Genomic DNA, 13,823 nt, shown 5'->3' with positions numbered 1-13,823 from the left:
CCTCTCTTCTGTCTGCTGTGTGTGAGAGAGGAGAGGCTGCAGTTTTTTTCTGGTTCATTTGTCTCAGGCGCTGCGCCTTGAAAACCCAGTGTGACTTAAAAGAAAGTATTTTTTCTAATTCATGGCGTTTCAGTCAGTCTTTAGCGATGTGTTTATTGCACATGTTCATATCGCGATGGGGATGAAAATACAATTTATCGGTGCAGTTTTCATAATGCATTTGTGACCAGATTTATACCCATAATCCCTCATGTTTTGATGCGTCTGAAAATTCTCTAAAAACTAATGACTGAAAATAATAGAAATATTTAAAGTGAGATTCAAGTTTATTTCAAAGTTTGAGCTCAGTTCAAAACAATAATATTCTTGTCCCACAGGTTTGGGGGGACAGGACAGCTGAAACATCCCACAGACTGGGACTATGTAGCATTCTGCGATCAACAAGGAAAATGGACACAAAGTAGATATTATGATTCAAGTCGTGGTCACTATTAACAAAAACTGGATCTGTGAGAAATAGATTTCCTGCTTTCACTGAAGGCAGAGGGGTGTGTGGTGTTGGGATTAAGTGGTTTCTCAAATCAGAGGAAAGACAGCTATTTTTTATCATGAAAATTAATTTCAGGTTATCCTTAATTAGATTTACTTGGTTCATTAATGAGTCATTTTGTGCTAAAACTACTGTGTGTCCTTTTTATTTTTACTGGTTCTCCTGGAGTTAGCAGCTGCTTGTTTTTACCTACCTGTGAGGACCTTCACCAGGAATGTAAAACACCAGTGAAGCAAGTCCTGCTAATTGTGAATCAGAAATATGTAATCAACAGCGGCTGCAACTGTCTGCAGCTGTAGGGTGGACAAAGATGAATCAGTGATAGGTTACATTAGAATAACAGGTTCCATCTGAAGACCCTGAACAGATGAAGTGGATTATTCAATTATTATGTAATGTATGATGTGGCTTTCTTTTTGTCACTGTTAACAGTGGACAACAAACTATCTGCTTTAGCTACACATTATGTTACAACACCAACAATGGAAATTTAACATTTAAGTTCTTATCACTGAACATCAGAACTTCTTGAAGAAGTTAGTTCCTCTACCAGAGAAAATATTAATAACTGTACAGTTCACACATCAAGTTTCCTGTGTCAGTAACTGCTTCTTTCTTCTGCAGGCTTTAACAAATGTATTCACATGTATGTGCACATTGCTGCTGCTGAGTGTATCTCTGTATAATGACAGAATAAAGTCAAATCAAAGCTTTTCATCATGACTTCCATTTATCTGTCTATTTAAAAGCTTTTCCAAATCCAATGCATGGACCTTATAGTCCTTCAATTACAGCAGAAACATATAAATGACGTGATGGAGAAATGTTTCATTAAAAATCAACAATTGTGTGTTTGTGGTTTGTTCTGCTGCTACTTCCCTTTCTCTCTGTTGAAGGCCGCCTGACTCAGAGAGAAACAGACAAGCAGTGACGACTGGTCAAAACCGAGTTCACTCAGTTTTTAGCTTTTCCACTGATCGGGATGTCTACAGATATTCAAGCTGAGTCAGATTTGAGGGTGAAATATATCAGAGGAGTCCAAGAGGACAGAAGACAAAGAGAGAAAAACCATGTGGAGATGTTTGAGGACGGAGAGCAGCAGACTGGCGTTTGGTTACAAACAGCTGGTAAGTATGAAATCATGACTATTGCCAAGGAAAGGCTAATGTTCAGTATTAGTGTGTTGGGATCTTAAATCTATGTTGCAAAACGAGCATGAAGAACTCGTCTGAGTCATCATCAGGTCACTTGGTGTCATTTGGTGCCACCTGAGTTCAAATGTCATTGCTGTCATCAGACAGGTGAAGTGACAGAAAAGAAAAGCTCCACAGTTCAAACAAGTCCCACAGAAATGCTTAAAGAAAATGTATCCTCTTTGTATTTTGCTTCTGTAGAAGGCCACACTGAGAAGAACCTTCCAGCTGTCAGTAGAAGCTGGTCCAGAGCTTTTACAGTGTCTCTGGGAGTGCTGTGTCTGCTGACACTGGCTGGGATCATCACACGCTGTGAGGAGTTTTATTACATAACATTAGATGTGTTATTTCCCACATTAAATCCTCTTGAAGTAAAATGCTTTCACGTTGCAGTCCTGATTGTTTTTGCTTCTTTTTGTTACTTGATATGTCAGCTTGCACATCAGTTACCCACTAGTCACCACACCCTGAGTGAGCTGTACACACAGCAGGCTGAAGGACAGCGCTTCCCTCAGCCTGTAATTAAATTCCAGTCAACAAGTGTCACAGTGACATTCAATAATTCACAGGATGTCACTTAATGGTGCATTTTTTAAAAATCCGATTGATTAGATATTTTTGATGTGGTTCTTGTTTTATTGTTTCTCAACAGATATTTTAGTCACTTTAGAAAAAGACCAGCTGGAGACCAGACACAACAACCTGAGCGACAGTTACAACCAGCTCCAAGGAAAACTCTTACGAATGAAAGGTTTTCAAACAAATAAGCAAATACTATATTACACAGGATCCAACTTCACTGTCTATTAAGCGTAACATTTTGATAATGTTTTAGTGTTTCCTCTGTTGCTTGTTTTCTTAATACGTCGCAGTCAACTTCACTCAGTTACAGGATGAAGTAAAGAAGCTGAATCAAATAATCGAAGGTGAGAAAAGTAACAAATACCAGTATTATACAATTCACATGATTTCACTTAACCATGTCTCTACTTTTCCTTCTACTGTTTTCATGGTGTTGGACTGTTTTTCTATGAGGATTTCTCTGTTAGAGACTATCACTTACACAAGCTACAAAACCTGAGTGAAAATCAATAGTACTTATAAAGTAAACGAGCTGAAAGTGAAAGGTGGCAGTCAGAAACTTAACAATGACATTACAAGTCTTATCAATGTTACTCTGACTGACCTGAATTCTGTCTTTAAAACACTTGTTTGACAATAAGTGAACTGCTGTCCTGAAGGATGGAAGAGATTTGGATGCAGTTGTTACTTTAAATCCACTGAGGTGAAAAGTTGGGATGACAGCAGGAAAGACTGTCAGGACAGAGGAGCTGATCTGGTGATCATAAACAGCAGAGAGGAACAGGTCAGTGTGTTTGTTAACGTGTGTGTGATTGTTGATGTAACAGCTAGTGATGTGTTACTTGTGTTTTTCACCTGCTGCCAGTCTGTGACCTGTTTCCTGTCTTGACTTGGATGGATTTATTTGCCTGGATAAACATCTATGTTAAGGAGTAGTTGTATTCATTAAACTGTATAATGAAAATAAATTTCAGCTTATCCTTATTTAGGTTCACTTGGTTAACTTAGGAGTCTGTTTCTGCTAGAACTACTAGCAGAGAGACATTTTCAAAATGTCTCGTCTGAGAGAAAAGCACAGACTGGTTTTTTGATGGAAATTGAAGACTTGAACAAACATGGATGAACATTGAAGAACCTGTATAACCAGAAGGTCCTCTGTTCTTTCATCTAGTGAAGTTGTTGTTAGAAGATATCAGAGAAATTACTGAACTCTCTACTGATTCATAGATTTCCAGATGAAGAGAATCCAAAGGGGCAGAGAGATTGGAGAAAGAAAAAATGCAATGCTGACTTTAAATATTAATGAAAACAACTCTAAATGGCTGGAAGGCCTGAAAACATCTTTATTTTCCTTTTAAGACACATTTTAATGAAATGAAAAGTTAACTGTTAAATGTTGGTCTACAAGGTGACTTTACTACAACAGAATTATAAACAGAGAAATGATTTTTGTCTCTTGTCAACTGTCAGGAGTTTGTCACAAAGCTGAATAACAATGGAGAGTCCTGGATTGGTCTAACATCAACGAAGAAAAACCGAGGATACACATGGGAATGGGTGGACGGATCACCACTGACACAAACGTGAGACAGTTTTTTGTTCTCTGTAACTTTTTGTTCCTGTAAACTACTAATTCTTTTTGCTATTGGCATCAAAGTCATTGTTGGAAACTAATACAACCATGTGTTAAGACAGTATCACATGTTAAAATCACCTTGTCAGTGTTGGTTTTATTAACAGACACCAGATATTGAATCAATGAAAGAAAGTAAAAAGGTAAAATCACTGTTTGAATGAACAGCTGGACTTGAACTCTCTTCGTTTACAGTTTGTGATGAGTTCCAGTTACAATGACTTCATTTTTCTGGACAGTTCAGCTTATTGAATTTGTGTGATAAATTTGTCTTTATCATTCTGACAAAACAAAAGTGGTGGAAGAAAAATGTTTAAATGTAGCTCAGCATGAAGGACGACCTGCTTCTTCTCTGGTGTTTTTAAATGATAAGAACATATGAAGGAAAAAACTGAATATGAGCATCAGTCCCACAGATGTATTAAGAGAGCAGCTTTACAACTAATGTTTCCTCCTGGTCAACTGACACACTGCCACAAGAATCCCTGCAACCCACAAAGTATTCAGCCTCAAGGACGACCATTTAAAACTGCTGTCTGTAAAACTGTTATCAGACCAGGAAGCAAGAAAACGTCTTTGGAGTGAGAGCAAAGCAAACAACTGTCAGGGAAAAGAACAAATCCATGTCATCTCTTAGTCTGGTTTCCAGTAGTTCTGCACCATATGAGGAAAATTGGCCATGTGCAATAACACTGTTCAGTATTGCGATGACGATATGAAGCTGGACATAGACAAAGGTCACTATAGGTCATCTCCTCCGCCCTCCTCCCTGTCCCTCTCTCATGTTTTGATGTGTCTGAAAATTCTCTGAAAACTAATGACTGAAAATAATAGAGATATTTAAAGTGAGATTCAAATTTATTTCGATGTCAAAAAAAATAGGAGTTTCAGCTCATTTCAAAACAATAATATTCTTGTCCCACAGGTTTGGTGCGACAGAACAGCTGAAACATCAAGCAGACTGGGAATATGTAGCATTCTGTGATCAACAAGGAAAATGGAGAGGATTTCATGATTCAAGTCATAGTTACATTCACAAAAACTGGATCTGTGAGAAATAGATTTCCTGCTTTCACTGAAGGCAGAGGGGTGTGTGGTGTTGGGATTAAGTGGTTTCTCACATGAGATGAAAGACAGCTATTTTTTATAATGAAAGTTAATTTCAGGTTATCCTTAATTAGATTTACGTGGTTCACTAATGAGTCTGTTTCTGCTAAAACTACTCTGTGTGTCCTCTTTATTTTCTCTGGTTCTCCTGGAGTTAGCAGCTGCTTGTTTTTACCTACCTGTGAGGACCTTCACCGGGAATGTAAAACACCAGCGAAGCTAGTCCTGCTAATTGTGAATCCATGAATACGTATACGTAATATATGAATCAGTGATAGGTTACATTAGAATAACAGGTTTCATCTGAAGACCCTGAACAGATGAAGTGGATTATTCAATTATTATGTAATGTATGATGTGGCTTTCTTTTTGTCAGTGTTAACAGTGGACAACAAACTATCTGCTTTAGCTACACACTATGTTACAACACCAACATTGAAAATTTACCATTTAAGTTCTTATCACTGAACATCAGAACTTCTTGAAGAAGTTAGTTCCTCTACCAAAGAAAATATTAATAACTGTACAGTTCACACATCAAGTTTCCTGTGTCAGTAACTGCTTCTTTCTTCTGCAGGCTTTAACAAATGTATTCACATGTATGTGCACATTGCTGCTGCTGAGTGTATCTCTGCATAATGACAGAATAAAGTCAAATCAAAGCTTTTCATCATGACTTCTATTTATCTGTCTATTTCAAAGGTTTTCCAAATCCAATGAATGGACCTTCAAGTCATTCAATTAGAGCAGAAACATATAAATGACCTGATGGCAAAATGATTCATTAAAAATCAAAACCAGCGAAGCAAGTCCTACTAATCGTGAAAGCATCAATAACCTGAGACTAATCAGTTAAGATCAACTTGAATGACAGAAATCTGTAGGTGCAACTCAACAATGACTGCAACTGTGAGCAGCTGTAGTGCAGAGTGGACCATGATGAATCAATGATAGAGTACATTAGAATAAAAGGTTTCATCCTAAGACCCTGAACAGATGAAGTGGATAAAAATGATGACACATTATATGACATTGGTAGGCAACTTCTGGCTTGCAGGCAAAAACCGTCCCCACAGCAATAATATCTTGCCTGACATATCATTATTTTATCTTTTTTATTTTTTATCTTACAATATCAGACTGACAGTCCGACATTTAGTTATGATGTGCAAATAGAGAACCTATGCCCATATGAAGAATGTGTATTATATACGTTTATCCATGTTTGAGAGTGAATGACAGACACAAACTGTCACACATCACACTGCAGACTGCGCTGTAGCCTGCACACCACCTGGTGCTAAAATACATCTCCATCATGGCAGCAACATTTACCCACAGAATCACTTCGTCTTCAAAGCATGAGAAAACTTTATTTTTCTCTTTTTGCAGCCATGCTTTATTTCAAGCTACTGTGAGCTTTTATTCTGAAAGATTCTGACAGGAAGTTTCAAAGGTTCTGTTCAGGTGACAGGCAACTCAAACAGTGGACATATGATGTAAGGTATGAAAAAAATAACTGCAGCAAATATATAATATGTGACTGTGGGCCACAGCGCCCCAGATGTGAAGAGTAACAAAGAAATTATAGTTGGATTTTTACCAATCAATTTCTTAAATTAGCCTTTAATTATGTCCCGGCCCATATTACAGTTCATCAATCTCTGCATAGTGACAGAATAAAGTCAAATCAAAGCTTTTCATCATGACTTCTATTTATCTTTCTATTCAAAAGGAATTTAAAAAGAATTAAAACAATCTAATTTTACTTTCAGAAGCTCTTCTGTAGCGTACACACCAGCTGAAAGACAACAAGAAACTAAATATGAAGCTCAATTGGAGAGACAGTCCAGAATTCACTTTGTTATGAGTTTCCAAGCACAAGACCTGCATGAATGATCTCATAGCAACAATCCATTGTGTTTGTGGCTTGTAACCATAACAGTGTGGTTCTTGTTGTTCAGAGCCTGGCAGGTAGTAGTGGACGAAATCCTTGTTGACAGGTCCACAGCCTATATTGGTGTACAAGGATGTACTCACGCGAAGAACGGATCCAAACAATGGATCTGTGAGAAACAGATCTGAGATCTAAGAGTTTCCTGGTGATCTTGCAGTCTTGTGCCATGTAACTGTGATGTAATGAATCTGGTCAAAGATCCTCTCTGCATGTAATTTCCCTGATCTCCCCCCTCCCTTAAAAGCTACTGTACACAATAAAAGCATGAGATAATGAGGTGTACTGCATTATTCACAAGTGCAAAATGATCATGACATTACAAAATAACAAGTTAGAAGAAACAGATATACTGTAGACTCTCTGCTCTTCTCAGAGCTTTAACAGTAATGAAACTAAATACAAACAGTTTGTCCCAAGACTACAGCTAGAGGAAAGGTCATAAAGTGTCTGAAGAGAACAAGGTTCATCCACTGTGCATGAAGGAGTTTTAAGAATTTCATCACTCCATTAAATTATGGTGTTTCTCTTGGACCACTGAACGATTTGGCTTGATGGTGGCAGTAATGGAAACGTCCGGGTGTCATCACAAACATTTTCATGGCGATCTGCCCTACGTTAGTGAGAGTATGTTGTTGTTAAACAATGGTTGGACAGATGGATGGTCTAATACCTTGATCCAAGGCAAGATATTGATATCTGCTTTAACTGATCAAGTGTCAAATCTTAACTTCATTAAACAGTTTAAGTTTCACTGTAAGGCAACAGGAAGTAAATGAGATTTCCATTTTCTGTAAGTGTGTGGGTGTTTCTGTGCATGTGAGGCATCTGTTAACAACACATGCTGATGTTGCTGCTGAGAGAAAACATTTTTATCTCTAAACTCTCACACTAAAGAAAATACATATCTATTTTCAGTTTTACTCCCATGTTTATATAGTTTGTCTAAATGGTTTCCAATGACTGTGACACAGCTGATGTAAAAAAGTAAAAAAAAAACTAAACAAAAAAACCCCACCAAACTGGAGTTGCAAGGTTATTGATCCAACACAGTTAAAAAGAAAAAAACAGACACTGCTGTTACTGCCTGGGACTGGTGAAACAGTTTACCAAGAAGGCTGCTGCATTATTCGAGCTTCTCTGTGATTTAGAGGATTTATTTTAGCTAAAATGTATTTGTAATTAAACAACTGATTTGTGGGTCTGTTGGACTTCATTGTCGGGCTGGAGTTGGCCCGCCAGTTGAATAGGCCTGTCTTATGTAATAGGTAATAATTTGTAGCATTATTAAATTATGTTATGGGCTGGTAATATTACTAGCCTCCACTTATTTTTCTCCAGTGGTGTCCTTGCACAGTTTAGATTGTTATGTTCGTAACCAGCCCCCAGGAACGGAGCTAGGCTTTGAAGCAGTTTTGGCAAAGTGGTCGCACAAGGTTTTGGAACTTTCGCATTTAATACATGACACACTGGCTGACATTCCCCATACGATATGTCTATTATCAGTATTATTACAATTCTATCCACTAGGTCTAATAACAACTGACATTAAATAAATAAGATAAGGAGCCAAAATGAAGCTGGCTTTGCCAATAGAAGTTTCAGATGTGCATGATCTCTACTGGCTACACTAGACAGGGACTATAGTGGACAGTGGAGTTTTAACATTATAGTCATGTTAGGAGGAGATTACCTTATCGTCAGTTCTGAGAGGAGGAATGATGAGAGTTAACTAAATGTTGATTCTTTCAATGTACAGCATGTGAGTCTGGACTTGTCCTTATACAGTATATAAATAGCATATCTAACAGCAAAATGTACAACTAGCCTAAATAACCTCTTCAGAATATCCCCTTTCATCTAATTTAAGCAGAATTACATGCTACTGTTCTCATGCTTGCTTGATGTTTCAGCTAGCAAGTCTGTTATACACAAGTTAAAACATCCTTAGATAGCTCAGCCCACATGGTAGGTTAAAGGACAGTAGTAACAGCAAATAACTAAATTCCAGTTTAAAAGTGTGACAACAATGTTTATTCATGCATGAGACCTAAATCAGTTCTGCCTCTAGTTTAAGAACAAAGATTTGAAGCTATGTTTCTTGTTTATTTGTTTTTCTCCCTGGATATTTTAGTCATTTTAGGAAAAGGCCAGCTGCAGACGAGATACAACAATCTGAACACTTACAACCGGTTCCAGGGAGAACTCAGGGGAGGTATGTAAGATTTTAAAACACGTTTGCACCAAATTAGTTACTCATTTAAGTTACAGTTACACGTTCAAATTTTTCAGAACTTTTCAGAACAATAGCGGTGGAAGAATACAAACTTTCTTTAACTTTAGCTCAGCATGAAGGACGACCTGCTTCTTCTCTGATATTTATTAATGATAAGAACATATGAAGGAAAAAGCTGAATATGATCATTAATCCAAGGGATGTATTAGCAGCTTTACAACTAATGTTTCCTCCTGGCCAACAGAGACACAGCAACAAAATCCCTGCAACCCACAAAGCATTCAGCCTCATAGACAACCATTTAACTGATGTCTGTAAGTAGAGCAGAGCAACTTTCAGTGGAATTAATGAATGGATGGATCATCTATAAATCCGGTTTCCACTTTTCATAATACATGAGAGTCAAGTATATTTCAATGTGAAAATAATTAGGAGTTTCTGATCAGATTAAAACAATGTTTTATTTTATTGTCTGACAGGTTCTGGGCGACAGGAGAGTTGAAAGATCCCACGCTCTCGTCCTATGCTGGATTCTGCAATCGTCAAGGAAGATGGATACAAAGTGAACGTCATGATATGTTTTATAAAAGCTGGATCTGTGAGAAATAGATTTCCTGTATTCACTGATGGCAGAGGAGTGTGTGGTGTTAGGGTTAAGTTATTTGCCTAATTGAAATTTTATTGAAATTTATTTTATATAGTAAAGGTAAATTTCAGGTTATCCATATCTAGATTTACTTTGATCATTAATAAGTCTCTTGCTGCTAAAACTGCTTTGTCTTCTTTATTCTCTGATACTCCTGGAGTTAGCTGAAGCTTATTTTTACCTGCCTGTGTGGACCTACTCCAGGAAAGTGAAACAAATGCAAAGCTAGTTTTGGTAATTTTGGGGATTGGGGGTGCATGGACAAGAACATATGCAAGAATAATAACCATTGTTCTACCTCATTTACAGGCTAATTCTAGTTTGCCTATCTCCTTAGTTTGCAACAAGATCCCTGTACAGTGTAAGTGTACAAGTGGTCTGAGAGTGAAAGACCAGTGATACATTTTGAAGCTGGGCACTGTCAAGCCTCTGTCTAATCCTCCCTGCTGGACAGTGGAAGACCTCATGAGGGGATGCTTCCCATTCCAGATGTATTTGAAAACAGCTGTCTGAAGGTTGCTCTAGTAACCAGCAGGGCGAGCACATTCATTTTAATAATTGAGATTCGTACCTGGAATGAATCAGGTAAGCCCACCTTTCTGGATTGCTTAACACCTTAAACGGTGTCTTTATGTGTGAAAATGCTTGAACTTGCAGATTGCAGACAATTTCACATCATAGAAGTAGTGTTTTTTTTCTTCCACATAGTCACACATGACGTGAGCATTTATCTGTAGTTGTGGTTTGTCTTGCTGCTGCTTCCTCGATGCTCCCTCTCTTAAAAGCTGCCTAACTCACAGAGGAACAAACATTGAGGAATAGCTGCACTTTGTTTCAAGTTCTTTCACCTCTCAAGATGTCTGCACACATTCAATTCACTCAAAGAAGACACTGCAAGCATACTGCCACAATGAGCATTCTGGGAGTGCTGTATCTTCTGATACTGGCTGGGATCTTCATGCGCTGTGAGGATTTGCTTTTTATTCTATCATAACGTATCAGGCTCTATGTTTTGCTCCAGCTGTTTGGTATTATCTTGACCTTGTAATCCTCTTTGCTGCTCATTGTGGCGTTTGGCGGGAAGCAGGTCTTTCAATCTCACTAAGAATAGACATCCTGGAGCCACTTTTGTTTCTGCTGCAAAGTCACTTGTTGTCAGTTTGTTAATTTTATTACAAAGAGCAAATTAAACGCTTGGAGCAAATGTGCAGAAATAATAAGAGAATAAAGACTCTCAAACCAGTAAATGCACTTAAACTTGCATAAAAAAAATGATGGTTTAAAGTGGTTAAGGCAGGAATGTCACCTTAATTAAAACACGTTCAACTCACACCAGACTACCCCATACAGTCAATAAATAAAAAAAAAAAACCCTTAAAACTGTAGGATATAATGTCACTAATTATAATACGTAATATATTAAAAGTAGTGTTGAACTAAAACGATAATTTAAATACACTTACCAAGCAATTTTCATGAAATATTTTCTACTAATTGCAATGTTAAAAAAAACACCATCTGTCTCTGGCTGTATATTTCTTCTGGCTCTGTCTTCATGTCACTCTGCTCCATTCTGACAGCAGGATGATTTCCTGGAAATGTCTTTCTCCTCTCCAGTTTCTGAGCTATTGTTGTCACGCGTCATTGTGATCGGCTCAGCTGTTTCAGAGCTACTGGAGCAAAGTGTATTTATCAATCACCAATCCCTCTGATCTACTTCACACAAATCCGTTGCACTTTGTGCTGCTGCTCATACTTGAACAAAAAAGCAGGCGTGCTCGGCCGAAACTGCCTGTGAATCCAAGACCTACAGCTTTGCGCTGGTTGTTGTTTGTGTGACTAAAATGGGGCCCTAAGTCCTGTCTTCAATTTTTTTTCTTTTGCTTGGTTTGCTGTTAAGATCTCACCTGCCAGAACTGTAGCGCTGAATGTCTATATATTTTTGTTTAAATGCCATGTCACTTTTGTCCTGTGATACTGTTTGTCTTTCCCAACCCTCTTTATCAACTCTTTTGGAAATTGAAAAACAAAAAGAAATAAAGAAAAGAGAAAAAAAGTTAAGCCTGGCAGAAACCATCATATTGCACTGAAATATGATAAAGCTAGTAGCTATTACACTCAGTTACTGCTTTATCAGGATCACCTAACTAAAACTAATGCAGTCCAAAACAACAGAACTATAATGAATCCTCCTTCATGAAGGTCATAATGTTCAGTTTTTGTTGGAACTATTTTAGAGGGATGTGTTTCCGTGTTTCTATCTTCATTGCTTTAAATGGAGTGGACAAGTCAATGGAAAGACCTGCAAGTATAACACACATTTCAATTCAATACAGTTCCACAGTAAAACAAACTGCAGGCTCCAAAATGATCAGGCAGTTGAATTAACACCTTCCTAAATTAGCTCCAACAGAGACTGGGAATTGATTATTTTGAAAGATTTGATTTTGTTTATCAGCTTTTTGTTTTTTTTCTGTTTTCACCAGATACTGTTGACACGTTGGAAAAACAAAATGCGTTGGCAGAAAGAGACCAGCTCAATATCAATCTGACCGACCTACAGATTAGAAACATCAATTGCACTCAAGAGAAAGACGAGCTACAGACCAGATATGACCTCCTGAATAAAAAAAAGGCCAACTTAGAGACAGAACTACAGAACTGCAGGAGTTCTCGTAAACGTAAGATTGGTTGTTAAACAAACAGATCTTAACAGTCTTGTCAATCCAACATTAACTTGACTTTTTCTTTTGTTTTTGTCTCCAATGTAGGAGAGTTTTATGGAAATCCATGTCCTTGGATACCTTATTAGTTTGGTGCTCTCATGTTAGCAGTGATGAAGAGGGAACCTTGGTGCCAACTGTCAAAGCCGCTTCCCACAAAATACATGGAGAGATTGGAGAGATCAGTCATCAGAAATCTATTCTTAGAGAACACCTTCCTTTACTAAGCCACTGTTGACTGACGCTAAATGTAGAAAAGCTAATAAAGTCTGTAAACACTGACTCTGTATTTTATTCTGCATTATACCGTCTCTTTTTATTTGCCTATCACACCCTTCTTGTGTATATAGTGTATTAGATGTAATGTTTTCCTTTTTTTATGCATCCTGGCCCATATGTTTAATATTGTTCTGTCATTAAAATTATGGTCTCGACATGATCTGCTTAAGCTAATTCTGATAAATACACGAGATGGCAACATCTGATCTGATATTGTCTACAGTTCCTTACAAATAAAATATACCAAAGTGAACAACTATTAATGAAAGCTCACGAGTTCCTCTATGTTTATTTGTGGTCATGGTAAATTTAATTTAAGGTATGCTGTAGCAGAAAATAAATTGACTAGAATGGAGAATGAGTATAACAACTAACAGTAAATGGGATTTTAGTTACAGTAATGTGATACAGCTTGAAACTGTATTTTAAAGATCTGACAAGCTGCAGTAAGATTCAGTGAAATCTGAAACATTATAACTTTACTATATAGTTATATAGAAATTTGGTACATTATTTGGTTTTCTTGATATTGCCCAGGTCTGGCAGTAACCAACGTAACTTTTATGCACCATTTCACTGTACACTTACATGTCACTTTATCAGGAACACCTAGCTATGGTGGCCCTGAGAGCTCAGCGCACTAGAGCTTAAGAAAACACATGAAAAGACACAAACATGCTGTAAATTCAGAAAATATCTTCATCAACTTGACAACACATGCGCTGCAAATTCATACCACGCACTTGTGATTTTTTCCAGCACATGTGTCATGGATCATGTCCCAACATGGGGTTACCAAAACTTTTTTTTTTAGAGCCAGAAGGTTCCGTGCATAGTTAGGGCATTAGGCAAAAGAGTATGATCTGTACTGTTCTGTGAGGGTCTGGCACAGGAAACCTTAAAACCTGGATCATATTAAT

General features: G+C 37.5%; 2 protein-coding genes and 1 long non-coding RNA gene across 8 annotated transcripts in view; 2 read left to right on the top strand and 1 right to left on the bottom strand.

Annotated features, from left to right (window-relative positions):
- Positions 1-5,735, top strand: part of LOC147818289 (CD209 antigen-like protein C) — a 9,357-nt gene extending 3,622 nt beyond the window's left edge. The window contains exons 1-7 of one of the 3 annotated variants that reach the window (XM_087177836.1): positions 1,394-1,677; positions 1,945-2,055; positions 2,396-2,494; positions 2,616-2,669; positions 2,967-3,109; positions 3,796-3,908; positions 4,884-5,735. In XM_087177836.1, coding sequence (XP_087033962.1) covers positions 1,533-1,677; positions 1,945-2,055; positions 2,396-2,494; positions 2,616-2,669; positions 2,967-3,109; positions 3,796-3,908; positions 4,884-5,019 — 801 coding nt within the window. In that variant the 5' untranslated portion in view covers positions 1,394-1,532 and the 3' untranslated portion in view covers positions 5,020-5,735. Of the gene's footprint in view, positions 1-1,393; positions 1,678-1,944; positions 2,056-2,395; positions 2,495-2,615; positions 2,670-2,966; positions 3,110-3,795; positions 3,909-4,883 lie in introns of those variants that run through there. The other 2 variants (XM_087177837.1, XM_087177835.1) reach the window with 2 other exon arrangements.
- The window catches only part of LOC111665676 (collagen alpha-1(XIV) chain-like), a 167,274-nt gene that overhangs the window by 30,264 nt on the left and 123,187 nt on the right, over positions 1-13,823 (bottom strand). The gene's annotated exons all lie outside the window — the stretch shown is intronic.
- On the top strand, positions 10,711-13,154 carry LOC147818288 (uncharacterized). The gene is made up of 3 exons (XR_015438116.1): positions 10,711-10,866; positions 12,388-12,582; positions 12,673-13,154. It is a non-coding gene; the product is annotated as an uncharacterized LOC147818288 (long non-coding RNA).

The sequence above is a fragment of the Seriola lalandi genome, unplaced genomic scaffold (assembly GCF_002814215.2).
Source record: "Seriola lalandi dorsalis isolate HSWRI2012SDOR001 ecotype SW California unplaced genomic scaffold, Sedor1 jcf7180002054657, whole genome shotgun sequence".
In the NCBI taxonomy this organism is placed as follows: Eukaryota; Metazoa; Chordata; class Actinopteri; order Carangiformes; family Carangidae; genus Seriola; species Seriola lalandi.
The sequence above is the reverse complement of the archived record's forward strand: the minus strand, read 5'-3'. Positions and strand labels throughout refer to the sequence as shown.